Source organism: Balaenoptera physalus (assembly GCF_965194825.1).
Source record: "Balaenoptera physalus genome assembly, chromosome: 9".
Taxonomy (NCBI): domain Eukaryota; kingdom Metazoa; phylum Chordata; class Mammalia; order Artiodactyla; family Balaenopteridae; genus Balaenoptera; species Balaenoptera physalus.
Window position 1 is genome coordinate 9,736,282 of NC_138888.1, and position 16,586 is coordinate 9,752,867.

General features: G+C 46.4%; 1 protein-coding gene across 4 annotated transcripts in view; it reads right to left on the minus strand.

Moving 5' to 3' along the window:
• Positions 1-508: 508 nt before the first annotated feature.
• Positions 509-16,586, minus strand: part of ZDHHC14 (zDHHC palmitoyltransferase 14) — a 271,873-nt gene continuing 255,795 nt past the window's right edge. For 2 of the 4 annotated variants that reach the window (XM_082475610.1, XM_082475611.1), the window contains exons 8-9: positions 15,835-15,937; positions 509-1,735 (exon numbers count right to left, since the gene is read on the minus strand). In XM_082475610.1, coding sequence (XP_082331736.1) covers positions 1,382-1,735; positions 15,835-15,937 — 457 coding nt within the window. In that variant the 3' untranslated portion in view covers positions 509-1,381. Of the gene's footprint in view, positions 1,781-15,834; positions 15,938-16,586 lie in introns of all 4 variants that reach the window. The other 2 variants (XM_082475608.1, XM_082475609.1) reach the window with 1 other exon arrangement.

A 16,586-nucleotide genomic window follows, 5' to 3' on the forward strand; every position in this document is an offset into this window, starting at 1 on the left:
GCATGAAGCGGTAGTTTTCTTAATTCCATTCTGATTACTGTCTAGGTAAGAATGACAATCTACGGGATCTCTGCCTAAAATAATCTGGTTTCTCCTCCTCTTTTCTGATACCTTTACTGGGACCTCAAGTTACCCTTGAGCTTTGGCAACACTCAAACACAACGCAGAGCAGAGCAGACGCTCCAGAGCCCAGCTTCTCCCTGAGCCCTCTCCCTACAACCCGCCGTAGATTCGCTGCCATGGGCCAATCTGTAAACGGAGAGCAAATTCCGCTAAGACTGTGTCGAAAAGAGATAACTAAAGAAAAAAAAAAAAAACTGATGGAAAGCTGCTCTTTTATCTAAGAAATCATCCCATCGTTCCCCCACAATTCAAAGATTTGATGTTTTGACTGTTTTGGGACCATTCCTCTCTAGGGATACTTCAATAAAACTGAACTCTCCTCGGGCCATCTGGGTGATGGTGTTGTCATTTCAGCTGTTAAGGATAACTGTACACAGATCCAAAATAACAGAGGACGTCCTTTTATTGGCTGTCCACAGGAGTTTGGTCACACAAGGAGGTGAAGACTGTGGCAGGTGTGGTACAACACAACACCTCGGCTAACTACTAAACAGAAGGTTAACTGATGCTTGATGGGATAAAACCCCGGCAGCCCTCCGCAGCCCAGGCGCCACCTACCCATGTAGAATTAAGCTGAAGAAGCTGGCGAGGGATGGCATGGTCCGTTAGTCTTGGTTTGTTGCACTGTCTTCCCATAAAACAGCACTTGAGAATTCACAAAATTAAAAAAAAAAAAGAAGAAGAAGAAAGCAGCAGTTCCCTTTCAATACCATCACCACCGTGAACAGACTGCAGCGTGCCATGCAAGTCCACATCTGGTCATTGTTTCCCTTTAGGTTTTTTTTAAATTAACAAATGGAATGGCATGTCTGTTTCAAATATTAGTAGCATAACACTTAAGTGCAATTTCAGTCCGGCCACAAGCGTCATAAACCTTCCGTGCACCTGTCCCAGAACAGCAAGAGGCACCCCCAGGCAGCTCCTCTCCGCCCAGACTCCGACTGGGGGCCCCCGGAGGCCCCTCCCTCCCCACGCCCACCCTCCATATTCCAAACACCTGAAAACAGCTACGTCTCTGTTTTCACCGTTATCAAAATGGTCAGGGTGGGGCAGAAAATTCAAATGGAACCAAGCTGCCAGCCTTTGGGTCCTGCCCGCCTCTGCCATCAGAGGGGGATGCGATTTCTCTCCCAGGGCTCTTCCTGCCTCAGGACCTGGAGTCGTCGTGGCCACCCCGGCACTGGGTCGCGGGAAGTCGCGGTGGGGCCGCCCGTCCGTCGCTCCTGCTGTCCGCAGCCCCCGGGCCGGGGCCCCGCGGTCACACGGAGCTGAGCTTCACCAGGCCGCGCACCGAATCCTCGTGCAGGGAGTCCTGGCTGGCGAGGCCCAGGACGTGCACGGTGCGGCTGTGCGCCAGCGGGCTGCCCGCCAGCATCCCGGGCGGCGAGGGCGCTTCCTCCGGGGTCAGGAACTGGTGGCCCACGTGCTCCTCTTTCAGGGGCAGTATGTCTGTGAGCGCAGCCTCGGCGGCGAGGTTGGGCATGGAGGAGGGCGGCGTGGGCTGCCCCAGCGTCAGGCTGGCGCAGGGCGTGCCCAGGCCCGGCTTCCCGGGCAGGTGCAGCTCGTCGCTGGCGAGGCTGGGCTCGCTCTGCAGCAGGGGCGTGGCCGCGGCCTGCAAAACGAATTTGGTGCTCTGAATGCACTGGTCTTGGTCGCACTGGAGAGCGGGAGGGAGCCAGCAAAGAGGAGGCGAGAGGAGTTGGCAAGGGGTGGGGAGGGAAGGGGGCACAGGGGGCAGGGAGGGGCGGGATACAAGAGAGAGAGAAACCCGTTAGTGACACCTGGGTCAGGGAGGGCAGAGAGTGTGCACAGTAGCCCAGTTCCGTTTGGAGACACCTGGCTCCTGAATAGCTGCTCAAACTAACAGTCACCCACAGGTGCCCTGGGAGTACCACGCAGCCGCAGGCTTGATGCTCCGGCCCCTGTTCGCAGACAGGACCTAATTTAAAAACAATCCCCTGGACAGAGGCACGGGCCTTGCCACCTGCAGTGGCCTGCGGCCAATGCTACTTCTATGCTGAAAACCACTCTCACCACATTGTTTTAAAAATACAGGGGCCTGTCCACCCATTTCCCAGCAGCGTTATTCGCAACAGCCAAAAGGTGGAAGCAAGCGTCCATCGACAGATGAACGGATAAACAAGATGTGGTCTGTACAGGCGTGGAGTAGTATTCAGCTGTAAAAAGGAAGGATATTCTGACATGCTGTGGCATGGATGAACCTCGAAGACATCATGCTCAGTGAAATAAGCCAGATACAAAGGAAAAATACTATATGATTCCACTTATATGCGTTACCTAGGGGAGTCAAACTCAAAGACAGAAAGTAGAATGGTGGCTGCCAGGGTCTAGGGGGAGGGGTTGGGGAGTTACCCTTTAATGTCTGGAGTTTCACTTTGCAAGAAGAAAAGAGTTCTGGAGATGAATAGTAGTGAGGGTTGGATGACAATGTGAATGTGCTTAACGCCATTGAACTGTACATTTAAAAATGGTTAAAATGGTACATTTTATATGTATTGTGCCACACACACACAAGAAGAAAAATACACGGTCAACAGAAGACCCTGAGGGCCTGATCAGACTATTCGTAAAAGCCTTAGAATTCCTCGCTGCTAAGTTTTCAGCAGCTTCAAGAACCATTAATTGAGCTGTGGTTTTTTTAATCTGTGAAAGAGAATGCCAACATTTTACAAAATATTTCCTTTTCTTCGAAGTGTTCTTAAATCTTAATCTCGTGTCCTTTGTTTCACTTTACCCGCTGGGCAAAGGAAATAGTGGAAACACATTTCTAGCTGGGGGAATTTGATACCCCAGCTCTGATACCTTTGAAACCCTTCTCTGATACCTTTGAAACCCTTCCCTTGAGCTGCGGGCAAGTTTCAGAATAGCTAGAAGAGACTTCTTGTGACTCGGAGATCTTGAACTTGAGTCTGTGTGGTGACTTGTTAGCGAGTTTCAGGAGCAGGTGTGGCTATTAGGGGAGATTATCCTGACTATGAGCAATAAGCAAGGCGCTCCACTGTTTCTGAAGAAGTTCTTAGAACAAACACGTTTCCCCTCTTTACAGATGCATCTCGTATGGGTGGGTGCCTTGCTCAAGACCTTACAGATTAAAGTAGGGGATGGATCTGGGATTTGGGACTGGTATTGTCTGACTACAAACTCCTTTTCACCACCGCACATTTAACAGCTAGTAGGTGCTTAATAAATGTGACTCGTCTATTATCCCCACTCTCTTTTTTCCGAACTCTAGAGTTACCATTGAACCACATACTCATAGCTTTGTGATGAAGGGACTTTGCCATCTTCCTGCCCAGACGCACACCTAGAACTTCCATCACTCACCCACCTCCAGGCACAGAAGCAAACCAAACCATGCAACGCAGCCTTCAGGGGAAAAGAGAGTTTTCCCGAAGTCACACTTCTTTTACTTCTTTTGCTTCAGTGTGTGTGTCCTTCCTAGACACATGGGTTTCTTTCTAAAATCATGAGTGGTGGGCCATCCCCCAGCCCGCCCCCAATCCTCCATGAGGAGGTGGAAGAGACACCGTCTCTAAGGAATTTGCGGGTTTTAGAAGTTCAAAGACCTTGGTTTCAGACAAGAGTAAAGCTCATGATGGAGCTTTAAAAAGGGAAAGCAAATCCTGCCTTTTCTATCATGGCTTCATTCCAGCCAAGGGAACTTCAAGACGCGGAGAAGCTAGGAGAAGGGTGGGAAAGGGCTGGGGAGTGGGTGGAGGGCTACTTGGATGAGACAAAAATGCCATTAAAAAGTGCTTGAAAGGGGCTGATTGTTAGGCATTGACAGTCATTTAGTGTCTGCATGTTCCCAATCGTCACCCGAATCTTTTGCCACACCAGTACTTATCCAGTGGGCAACTGCGTAGCCTTCTCTGCTCTTGCGGGGAATTTCGGCTCGGGGCAGGGACCCTTGCACAGCTGTCGGAGCTGCAGACACCTCGGGGCCGCTCACGCTCTCCAATGCTGTCAGTTCTGTTCAGCACATTGGCTCAGTCTTGACAGAGCAGAGGCGGAGAAGAGCAACCTTCCTGGTTAAACATTCATCTTCTGGAAGGTCTCCCAGGGCTTTGGATATACTGTGCTTTACAAAGAACATTTTATGAAAATCACCATTTACTGCCCTGGCGTTGCCTCCATTTTCTGTAGCTCAGTGCAGCCTCTGAGCCGCCGCCCCCTGCCCCTGACCCCAGGGCTGAGATGCTGCCCCAGCCAGAGAGCTCCTGCTCTCAAGCCAGGCCCCTTCCTGGATGATGGAATCTTGTTCTCAACTTTTCCTGCTGGAGCCCTCACTCATCCTAATACCTCGGTCCACGCAACACGCCCAGCTCTGGGGAAAGATGAAATTGCAAACTAGATTTGCTGGTCTCTGTTGACCAGAAGAAAGCCTTTTATTTTCTTAAATCGAAAACTGATTGGCAAATTCTATTTTAGGGATCAGCCCAAGTAATTCTGACCGGCTGGCTCTTCCAGACTCACAGGAAAATATTGGGGCTGGCCAAAAAGTTCATTCGGGTTTTTCTGTAACATCTTACGGAAAACCCCGAATGAACTTTTTGGTCAACTCAGTATATTAGAGGTCAGAGCTGGAGGAGATTCCCAAGGTCAGGTGGCACAAGCATACCGGGGAGAGGCGGGCTCCCCACTCTCTTTATCTCTTTCTCCCTCTGTCTCTCCGGTCAAGTGTCCTTTCCCCTTCCCTGGTCACGCCTCTCCAGCCGTGCCCTGCAGCAGAGCTCACGGGCACCCAGCAGAAAACCCTGGGACAAAAGGGCTGCCAACAGTCCTCTGCTAAGTTCCTTAGAGCTCACGTTCACGGGGAGGCTGACATGGAGTTTGAGGGGCCCTCTGAGATTTTGCACTAAAGCTTCCCTGTGCTGACTTAAACGAGACACCTGTGAAACAGCACAGCATAAACTGGTTTTGCCTCCTTAAATAGGTTGTTGATTAATCAAACAAGTTATTTACGGAGACAGCACTGCACACGTGCAAGACGGGACCCCATGTCTTCAGGATGAACCCGGAACCAGGAATTTTTCACTTTATGGAACTCAAAGAAGTTTATGGAACTCAAAGTATTGCCACTGGAGTCCTTTTGGAAGTGAGAAGTCCTTCAATAAGGAAAACCTGGCTTCCAGCAGCACGAGTAGCTTGTATGGACTGACTCAAGACTAGCCAATCAGCTTCCAAGTGTGAAATTCCCCTAACCCCTTAAAGTTCGCCTGAAACCTGGATGGAGGAGACAGATTTGAGTCCTGCCTCCTGTCTCCTTGAGAGTCAACCTTGCAATAAAGCTCTTTCTTTCTTCAAAAGCCGGTGCCATAGTCTTGGCTTCTATGCACATTGGGCAGTGAGCCCTTGCTAGGTAGCACCTGGAGGTGGGTTTACTCTGAAGCTATGAGCTTAAGTTCACGGCCTTTTGTTTGCTTGCTTTCTAAGGCCTTGCTTGTTGTTTTGTCTTGCATATTATTTTCTTTTTCTTTTCTTTTTTATATAAATTTATTTATTTATTTTTGGCTGAGTTGGGTCTTCATTGCTGCGTGCAGGCTTTCTCTAGTTGCAGTGAGCGGGGGCTACTCTTCATTGCAGTGCACGGGCTTCTCATTGCGGTGGCTTCTCTTGTTGTGGAGCACGGGCTCTAGGCGCGTGGGCTTCAGTAGTTGTGGCACACGGGCTCAGCAGTTGTGGCTTGCGGGCTCTAGAGTGCAGGCTCAGTAGTTGTGGCACACGGGCTTAGCTGTTCCACGGCATGTGGGATCTTCCCGGACCAGGGCTTGAACCCATGTCCCCTGCATTGGCAGGCGGATTCTTAACCACTGCGCCACCAGGGAAGTCCCTCTTTTTCTTAAAAAGGGCTCCAAATTGCATGACTCAGGCCCCTCCAAACCTGGGTCCACTCCTGCACACACCTATTGGTGCTTTCCTGTGGCCAAATCCACAACACGTTAAAACTGTAGCAAATCCGTCCTCAGCCTCATGGCCAGGACTCTGTTGAAAACGCGCTCCGGTTTCCCAGGAGTAAAGCTTAAGGGCTTAAATATGTGAAAGAAAACATTTAGCCTAAGCCATTTAATTTTTTAAAAAATCGAAATGTCATAAATCTTCTCAAAATGACTATTTTGAACAGTGACTGTATTATCTGACTTTAAGCACCTGTTCTACAGGGATTTGTTTAAATATTTTAAAAGATGACTGTCTGAGTATAGTTGTGGATACTTCCATTGTTATAGGGACTGCTTTCATATTAATAATGAACCTACTCTGTCCCCTCCTCCAGTTTACCTTGTGGCGAGATTGTATCAGTGAGCAGATTGCTGGGGCCACCATGAACCTAAGTGTCTAAATCCTGCTGTAACCCATAGCTTTGAAAATAGTTTGCCACATTTAAACTGATTTCTATTTAGAAGACCATTCCCATTTGGGGTGCCCAGGGACCAGGCTTTCTTCCACAGGATACTGTCTTGTAATTTTCCTATTGGTTCATAACAGGACACTAAAATGGGTTCCAATCAAGGAAACGGCAATTAATTCCACTCTACCCAGTGGAATTTATAATTCTCATGATATTAACTTTGCACGTTTTGGACATCTTCTTAGAAGAAACTCAATGACTAGGGGATATCTGATTTAAAAAAAAAAAAAAGTCCAGCCTCTTCCTCATTTTGCACACTGCCAAAATTCCAAGGAGGATGGGCTGATAAACCATCATGGTTGCAATTCCCATAGGAGAACTTCAAGAGACAAAATAGCCAATATTTTCAGGGTTACTGTGAAAATGACCCATGAAACAATGTCCTTTTACACCTCCACCTTTTTACCTTTGCTTCTAATCCTTATTTGCCCATTTCTTCTTGATTTTTCTACTTAATTTTTTCTCTCTGGCCTCACTAATTCTCTTCTCCTCTTTCCCTCTCCATCTTTTCCTTCATTGATTTCCTTCCCTCTTATCCTTTTTCCCTCTTCTCTCTTTCTTCTTCTCCTCCTTTTCTTCCCCCCCCCCCCCTTTTCTCTTTGACCTTTTTATGCCACCAACACGCTTTCCTGGCTGTTCATTCAAGGACTCATATCTTCAACCAGTAGAGGGAGACATCACTGCTCACTTTTTTTCTCTCACAACTTGGAACAGGGCTTATATTCCAGCACTAACACCCAGAAGCCATGAGGTATATATTTCAATGTATCTAACCAGTTATATAATCTTAAAGAGAAACAACCAAGCAGCCGGAGATTGGACAGTGACAATCCGTCACTATGAAGAGGAAATTGAGAAACTCACTGTTTTCATTCCAAAACGACACTTTAAAGGTTCATATTTATCAAATATTAGATTGAACCATATGAAATTGCCATTTTTTAGGCCAAAAGTCATCCAAGTGCTGACTACTAACAGAATAGAAACCTGACTGCTTTTAAGAATGTCTATGGACAGACCCTTCTGTCGGCAGCATAAAACTAATACTGTCTGGAGTGCTGGAGCATTTGCTGTGGTTGCAGTAAGTCACTGACAGCTGGCTGATTTACTGCCCAAATGAAGCGCTGGCATTTAACTTGCAAAGAAGTTTATGGTTTCAGATGTTTGGATGTCACACACATTATCACTTAATGTTACAGTTTAAAAATACCATAGAGATAAGTTATTTTTGTTTCTGCAGGTTTTCAAATAAAATTGTTCATGTTGGAATACATTTTATTTTACTCTAGCTGACTTCTTGTCTGAAATAATCCTAGTGTACAGATTAAATGCTGCCAAAACCAAAGCTAGGAGTTTTCTAGATGGTCTTATATACAAATTAAGAATAAATAAAATTATTTACTTCTTTTGCTCCAATTCTGTCAAAAGTATTAGCATTGGGCATCGGTTATTTCTGCTTGGCTGTGAAGCTGTGTTCTGGGGTCTTATGAATGCTCATTTACTTTAATAAAAACACTATAAATTTCTAAAATCCATCTAAAATATAGGTTAGGAGGAGTGCTTCCTTTTTATTCTTTTTAAAAATATTATCATTTAAGTTTGCTCAAGTTATTTTTTCTATTATATTTGATTTTTCAGACTATGCATGGAGAGTCCTTCTGTGAAACTAGTTTAATAAATCACGCAACTGCTAGGTTTAATCTTGTTTTGATATTGGATTAAGAGGATTTAAAATGAGGTTAAGTAAATATAGCAAATGATAAAAAAAAAATCCAAGTTATGTACTATGTTAGGGTTAGGGTTAGACTATCTTTGTGTTTAGCACGTGATCCCAAAGGATCACAAGTGCCAGCTTTAAACAAACTATGATCCTGATGGCATACAGAACTTAAATTATTTGACAATCAAATGAGATATGCACACTAAAAAGTGGACCATACCTGAATGTCATGACTGTGCATAGACACATTGTCATGAAAACACCTTCAGTATAAGGTAATAATAAAAGCCAATAATGAGGAAAATAGGAATAACTAAAACATGATCTTCAGTTGGCACAAGGGTTATGTGCACAAAATTCCAGTGTGGATCCTCAGAATTTCATAGATGTTCAGATGACAAGGGCTATACTGGGGTCACATGCACTATTTAAATACTTTAGATGTCACTTCATTACTTCTCTAACGTTTTCTTTCTTGGGAATCTGTAGTAGAGGGAAGATCACTTAGGTACTAAATAACCATCCCCATCCCCTAATTATGTGAGATGGTAAGTTAACAGTGAATTTTCCCATTTTTCAGATAATAAGACCTCTATGGGTACTTTGATGCCAGCTATCTATCAATATTTACATAATTTTTCTGTCCTGCAATTATCAGTATGTTTATCTAAGGCTAAAGCCTTTGCCTTTATTTCTAAAATAGTGCAATTTCCCTAGGAGCACTTTTCCTATCATTCGGGAAATGCATTTCTGATCTAGACTTTAATAATAAAATAATAGGCAAAAATTTGGCCCAAGATACCTAGAATCTCTTTCCCTCCAGTCTTTCCTTTCTCTGCAAATGAACATGCCAAGTCTGGTGCTAAATATAAAGTCTCCAAATGCTCCTCCTTTGAGGTGAGCACTAGAAACACTTTTAGGTCAGAGGAATCATGTTCCATGGCTAAATCAGTATTTACCGTTAGTAGAGTGGGTAGCAAAAATGGGGGAATATGGCAATGTTGGCTGCAAAATGTCCTTTAATCACAGAGATAAGGCTTCTATTCCCAGGAATGGTGGATAACCTATACTGGACCAGTATTGCCTCTGTGTACAAGGAAGTATATAAAACTGGCCAAAATACGTGAAGCAAACAGTTTGCAATTGTGCACAACAGACAATGCAAGGTTGCAATCCCCGAGAGGAGGGAAACTCACAGGTGAGCCCCACAGTCAACCAGCCCTTTCCTTGGGAAGAATTTCCCAACCATGGTATAGGCTGAACAGAGCAGAGAAGTTCTTCTGAGTAGAGAAAGCAGAGATCAGAGGGTAAGGAAGCTTAAGTGGCTGGATGTGTATGGCAGGGCGATGCAGAAGAGGAGGCTGTGCAGAGAAGGGGGCCAGAAATGCTAGGAGGAGTTTCCCACACAAGTCTGTAGCTGTGCTGTGTATGTGCAGGGAGAGTCCCTTCCCCCTTCACCACCCCCCCACCCCAGGCTTATGAGACAACAGCTGTAACGGGGCTGAGAGAGGCATAGAGATACTAGAAGTTGAGAAAAGTAGTTCTGGGGGACATTGATCTCATTAACACCCCCAACACCTTGTTAACATGCCTGGCATCCAGCTAGCACATTAGGAAGGCTATACCTTAGGAGTAAGAATCATGCCCTAAACTAAGACCCTAGACCGGCCCTAACAATGGCTAAATCAAACCCTGACAAGATCTTTGAGGGAGACAGAATTTGGAGGTTGAGCTCCTTCAAATTAGAGGGGCCTGAGAAACATCTTGGACTTTCTATAAATCTGTACTAACAAAATATAATACAAGCCTACACAAGTTCAAGACGATTAGCCACTAATTGAACTGCCTGCTAAAACAAGGATCAACACTTCAGAAGATAACAAAATCTAGTCTCTACAAATATATTATCCAAAATATATTCAATAAAATATCAATATACATACAAATAAATAGAAAAATGTAACCTAGAGTTAAGAAAAAAAGTGGTGAAAAGACACCAAACCCAAGACAGCCCAAATATGCTTAGCAGATAAAGACTTTAAGCAATATAATAATGTTCAAATATTATAGAAAAATATGGCTTCAATGAGTAAATAGATAGGGAATCTCAGTAGAGAAATGAAACTCAGCAGAGAAATTAAATGAACCAAATGCAAATTCTAGAACTAACAAGTATAACAACCAAAGTGAAAAATTCTGTGGATTCATTTAACAGTAGATTGGAGAGGGCAGAAGAAAGAATCAGTGAGCATGAAGACAGATCAGAAGAAATTATCCAATTTCTGGACCTAGAGTCTGTTATACAGAGTGAAGTAAGTCAGAAAGAGGAAAACAAATACTATAGGCTAGCACATATATATGGAATCTAAAAAAAAAAAAAAGGTTCTGATGAACCTAGGGGCAGGAAGGAATAAAGACTCAGACATAGAGAATGGACTTGAGGACACGGGGAGGGGGAAGGGTAAGCTGGGACAAAGTGAGAGAGTGGCATGGACATATATACACTACCAAATGTAAAATAGATAGCTAGTGAAAAGCAGCCGCATAGCACAGGGAGATCAGCTCGGTGTTTTGTGTCCACCTAGAGGGGTGGGATAGGGAGGGTGGGAGGGAGACGCAAGAGGGGGGAGATATGGGGATATATGTATACATACAGCTGATTTACTTTGTTATAAAGCAGAAACTAACACAACATTGTAAAGCAGTTATACTCCAATAAAGATGTTAAAAAAAAAAAGAAACTATCCAATTTGAAGAGCTGAGAGAGAAAGTTTGAAGAAAAATGCACAGAGCCTCAGGGACTTATCCTCTGGGGAAATATCAAATGGTTTAACATATGAGTAACTGGAGTCCCAGGAGGAGAGAAAATGAGATGAGGCCCCCCCCAAAAAAACTGAAGACATAATAGCCAAAATGTCCCAATTTGATGAAAAATGATAACTTGCAGATCCAAGAAACTGAGTGAACTCCGAACAGTTTAACAGTGGAGCTCACCCTTGGACTAGGTCAATAGTTTACTTGGTACTGATGTTTCCACCTGGACAAACCTTCAACACAGACTAAAGCGCTGCAAAATGGTTTGGGCTTAGGGGAAGCAAGTGAAGAGACAAAAAGAAGAGTTAATGTGTCCTTGGTTAACACTGTCATTTGTAACAGAGCAGAAGCTGAAGTTTCATAGATATTTGCTTGGTCCAGTTGTAGGTTAGATTATGGAGTGATTACATTCAGTTCCACAGCTGGTTTTGTGACTGACCACGGCAGATTAATCATCATTCTGCAGGGAAGCCCTGGGGGATGTGGTTTCCCAGCCCTGGGAGGAGGCTTCATGCCACTCGGCTCCATAAGACCTTCCCACCTGGCAAACTTTTGGTATATGGTCAAGAAGAGCACTTTCCTTAGAGTCAGACTGCTAAGGACGAAATCTCAGCTCAGCCACTGGTTAGCTATGTCACAAACTTAGCATCCCTGAATCTCAGTCTCCTCAAAGGGGCAATTAGAATACCCACGTCAGGTGGTTCTGTGAGGATGAAATGAGATGACAGTGTATGCAAAGCACTTAGCCCAGTGCCTGGCACATAGTCAATTTCTCTCTCTTTCTCTCTTTCCCTCTCTCATTTAACCAACACTTACCGAGACCAACTACCGTAGGAACTAGCCTAGACAATGGGGATATAGTGCTGAACAAACAGCATTAAACATTCAGTTATTATTATTATTATTGCCTGAAATGTTTTTAATAGAGGGTAAAAACTTTCATTCACAATTAAAATTCATATATCCTGAAATTCCACTTAAATTCCCTTTAACGTATAGATGATTGATAACAGATCTTTTGCAAAGCTCAGATTTTGATAGGAGAGAGAGGGTGAGGATAACGGGTTGTGGCAACTGAAAGCATATGGGAGGGAGTCACCCTACACACAGTCAGTATTCACGGCCACAGCGCAGCAAAGTGTAGCGTTGACAGCAGGGACTGTTGGGGTCAAAGCGTGAAGTTGGAATTGGCCAAATTTACTGACGTCCTCTGTGCCTGTTTTATTAATCTGTAAAATGGGGATAAAGTTAGTAGCATCCTCACAGGGTCAGCGTGAGTTATCCATGTAACAGCCTTGGAAGGGCATGTGGTATGCTCCGTGCTGGTAAGCTGTGGGATCTGGTAAACACTAGGCAGTGGGAGCATGAATGAACTGGAGAGAGGGGCTGGGGGCGGAGACACGTCCGGCTTCACGGTCTGCTTAGTGCCAGCCCTGCCCGTGCAGGACTGTCTCCTCCCCCCGCACCCCTGTTAACTATGGTACTTATACCACCGAAGCCATAAAGAACAATGGAAGCAATAAAAAGGCTCGTGCTCTAGGTGCCTGAACGGCCATAAACGCACAGCAGAACGGACCATCATCTGGCACAGTGATGCCGCCCTGCTGACAAGGCCGGTGGCCTGGACGACAGGCTCTGAGCTGGAAGGAGCCCTGAGGGTCAATGTCCAGCCCTCCCGCCGGTGCTGACCCCCCTGTCGCCACGTTGCTGGGGGCGCCACCTCCCCCAGCCTGAACACGTCTGCGGCAGGGGCTCCCGTCTGCCGTGAGCTCTGGGTGTTGGGCATCTCCCTCTTGGATTGAGCACGATCTGCCTCCCGGGCCCACCTTCCGGTCCCAGTTCTGGCCTGCGGGGCCACGAAGAACATATCTCATCTTAGTTCCCCAAAGAGCTTTCAGATCCTGCCTCTCCTGAACGTGTTCTGACATACTGGGGGCACTCCCAGCAGTGGGTAGGTGCCTTGGGACCAAAAAAGAGTTCCCCCAGCCTTAAGCCCAGTGGAAACCTGGGTTTCCCCTAACACAGGCAGCATGGCAAGACGGGAAGTGCAGGAGGCCCCAGGCAGTTAACTTTTAAATTTATCTGTCTACAAGCAACTCACTACTTTATAATTGGTTAATGATTTCTCTGTAATCACATGTGTGCTGGGGAATTCTTATGAAGTGAGAAAAACCCAACCTACAAATCATTTCTAAGATGTAATGAAATTTTAATGAAAGCTAAATTTAACAATTAATGAAGTTGACATATTCATGGGTCTCATAGACATTAAACATTGATTAATTTTGATTTTGCTGTTTTCTTTTCATGTTTCAGAGCTTGTAATCTTTTTTCAGGACTTAAAATTTTTCATAGTCCCCAGAAAAGCACACAGGTGCTTTGCCTGTGGTGTCTAGTGGGTAAAATGACCATGCCCTGTCTCTTGGCCCATGGGTTAATTTGATCCTACCAAGGCCATCACTTCATGAAGTCATGTTGCCATGTCACTGCACCAAAGGGAACTCCTTCCCTCTAGTTCCTAGTTCCACATTCAAGGTGGAGCCTTTTGCAGATGTGACAAAATTGGAGGAAGAAAGGAATGAGGAAAGAAAGACAGGAACAAACTAATATTTGTTCAGAACTTCCCTTGAGCAAGCCCCTGTGAGGGGAACTTTCAAATACATTCAATTGAATGTTTAACCAGCACCTACTATGTGCCAGGCCCTTTGTTATAAAGTGGTCATGGGAGGGAAGTGAACATCATTATCCCCTTCTTCATTTTACAGTTTAGGAACTTAAGACTCTCGGGATTAAGTGACTTGCCAAGGTCACCCAGCCCCGAGTCAGTCACTGCAAGCCCAGGCTCTCTGATCCCACATCCCATGCTCTCTGCCTTTCCCTGCTGTGTTCAGTTGTACTTAAATCTGTCCATTTGCAAAGCTTTTCCTTCCATTTTCTTTCTTAATTATCCTGTTCTATTATCCTCACTAGTAGTATCCAATTAGATAAAGAAACTTGACCTGGGGCTTCCCTGGTGGCGTAGTGGTTGAGAATCTGCCTGCCAGTGCAGGAGACACGGGTTCAAGCCCTGGTCCGGGAAGATCCCACATGCCGCGGAGCAACTAAGCCCGTGCGCCACAGCTGCTGAGCCTGCGCTCTAGATCCCGCGAGCCACAACTACTGAGCCCATGTGCCACAACTACTGAAGCCCATGTGCCTAGAGCCCATGCTCTGCAACAAGGGAGGCCACCGCAACGAGAAGCCCGCGCACTGCAACAAAGAGTAGACCCCGCTTACCGCAACTAGAGAAAAGCCCGCGCGCAGCAACAAAGACCCAACGCAGCCAAAAATAAATAAATAAATAAAAGAGCCACACCTATTAAAAAAAAAAAAAAAAGAAAAGAAACTTGACCTGATGGGGGCAGAATTGGCAGGCATGGGTGGAGAGAAAGTTAGCAAAAGATAATAAATGCTTATTTCAAAAAATAATCTTCCAGCATGTGAGATGAAATCAGATTAATATCTCAGATGACAAACAGGAGCACATCTTACAGTTTTTTTTTAAATGCTAGATTGACTGGTACTTCTAGGATAACTAATAAAATTGATTCACGTCTCCAGTATTTCAAAGTGAATTTCTACCAACCATGTCATTCCTTCCTAAGTATGGGGAAGCAAACCTTCCCCGAGCTTTCTATATAGCAACCTGCAGGGCACCTCCCCCTATCCCCAGGCATCCTAGCGTACCCCATTTCTACATATTGAAATCAGTTTCCTCCTAACTGGCACCTCCTTTCATATTTCCTGTTGGTGATTTGTATGGTCATCTTGTCACCAAGCTGAAAGGCAGGAGGCGCCCCTGGCTCCCCGCTCCCAGATTTCCACATCAGCTCCATCCCCAAGTCCTGGACTGTCAAAGCCTCTTTTCTGAACCCACTCTGCTGTCCTGGCCTGTTTGCCATGGACTCTGTTGTGGGTGGTTCAGGTCTATAGAGAGCAAACAGTGGGCCACAAGACTGGGTCCCTTTCAGAAACGCTTCTTTAGGGGAATTTGTTCCTGATAAAGAGAGGCCATTGCCTTACAGACCACTGAAGAATTTTAAGGCACTGATGGTCAGGGCCAGCCAGGCTGTGAGCTCAGGTGCCCATGGAAAGACTCCGTCCCTGCCCCATCTCCCAGGGGCAGAGTGAAAACAAAGCATCTGTCCCACACCTCCATAGAAGCATGACCCAGGGACCTCTTTGGAGAGGCACCAGTCAGTTTTTGCTGTCAATGAATGAACAGCTTGTCTGATTATTTGCACTGAGGTGTGCATGGCTGATCTAAGGTTTTGGCTGAAAGTGGGGAGACCTGGCAGCTGAGTCCACTGCACATTCAAAGAGGGGGTGAGGGAGCGGGTGCAGACTGAGGCAAAGGGACAGCATGGGACTCGGGGACTCTCCAGACAGCCAGCCCTGCTTGGGGCGGCTCTAGCTCACCCCAGACAGCAGCCCGGTTCTGTGTGGGGGGCTTTCCAGAGCAAGCTGCCTCAAGCTGTTTCTGGAAGAGATGTTGTGTAGTTCCCCGACACAACCCCGAACAAACTGACCACGTGTTGGGCGGGGGGCATAAGCCTTCGGTGGATATCGCCTTAATTTAACGCTTCCTTGCCCTCTCTGAGCCTGCCAGCCCAGGGGTGTCCCGGGAAGCTTTCTAGGTGACTGACTGTTACAGGTCAGTGAACACAGATGTGGGAGAGAAGCCTCTGTGGGGCGCTGCGGGTCCTACCGTATCGCTCTGTGACTGCGTGGCCCCGTACGCGGCCATCCCGTTGGAGGGCGCGGCTGGCCGCGGGGTGTCAGGCTGGATGTACCCTCTTCTGTCAATTAGGCTGCAAGAGAAAACAGAACAATGCAGGGGTCAGAGAGCGAATAAAAAGCCAAAAACGCCGACAACACTCTCTTAATTTCCATCTGGGGGTCCGTTTTCTGTGACGGGCCCCCAAGGCACTTCAGAATACACCTCTGCTCGCCTTCATGTGTGGTCAGGCTCCAGAGGCTACCACTTCTGCCCTTAGAAACGCCTGGAGCATCTGTTCCCTCCCTGCCACCTGCTGCAGGCCCCGCGCTCCCGCCCCGTCCTGATCACGTCACCCCGCCTGCCTGCACAGCCTCCATCACCTGCCATCGGAGCCCAGACCCCCTTGCTCGGCCTTCAGGCCTCACACAGCCTGTCCCCAACCTTCCTCTCCGGTCTCAAATCCATATCTTATCACACACGGCATTCACAGCTTCATTCCTTCAACAAGCGTGTCTGAGCACCTACTATGTGCCAGTGCTCTGCCCGGGAACAGAAGCCACGTACCCGCTGTGCGTTCTCTGCTTTGTCGTCTCTATTTCTGTTCAGGCTCTGGCGTTTCAGTGCCTGAAGTCACTTTCCCTTCCCGTCCGCTGTCCATTCTTCTCGGCCTCCAGCCCCTGCTCTTGGCCCTATATCCGCTTTCTTCCCTCATCTGGCTTCTCTTAGCCCTGCCTGTGATC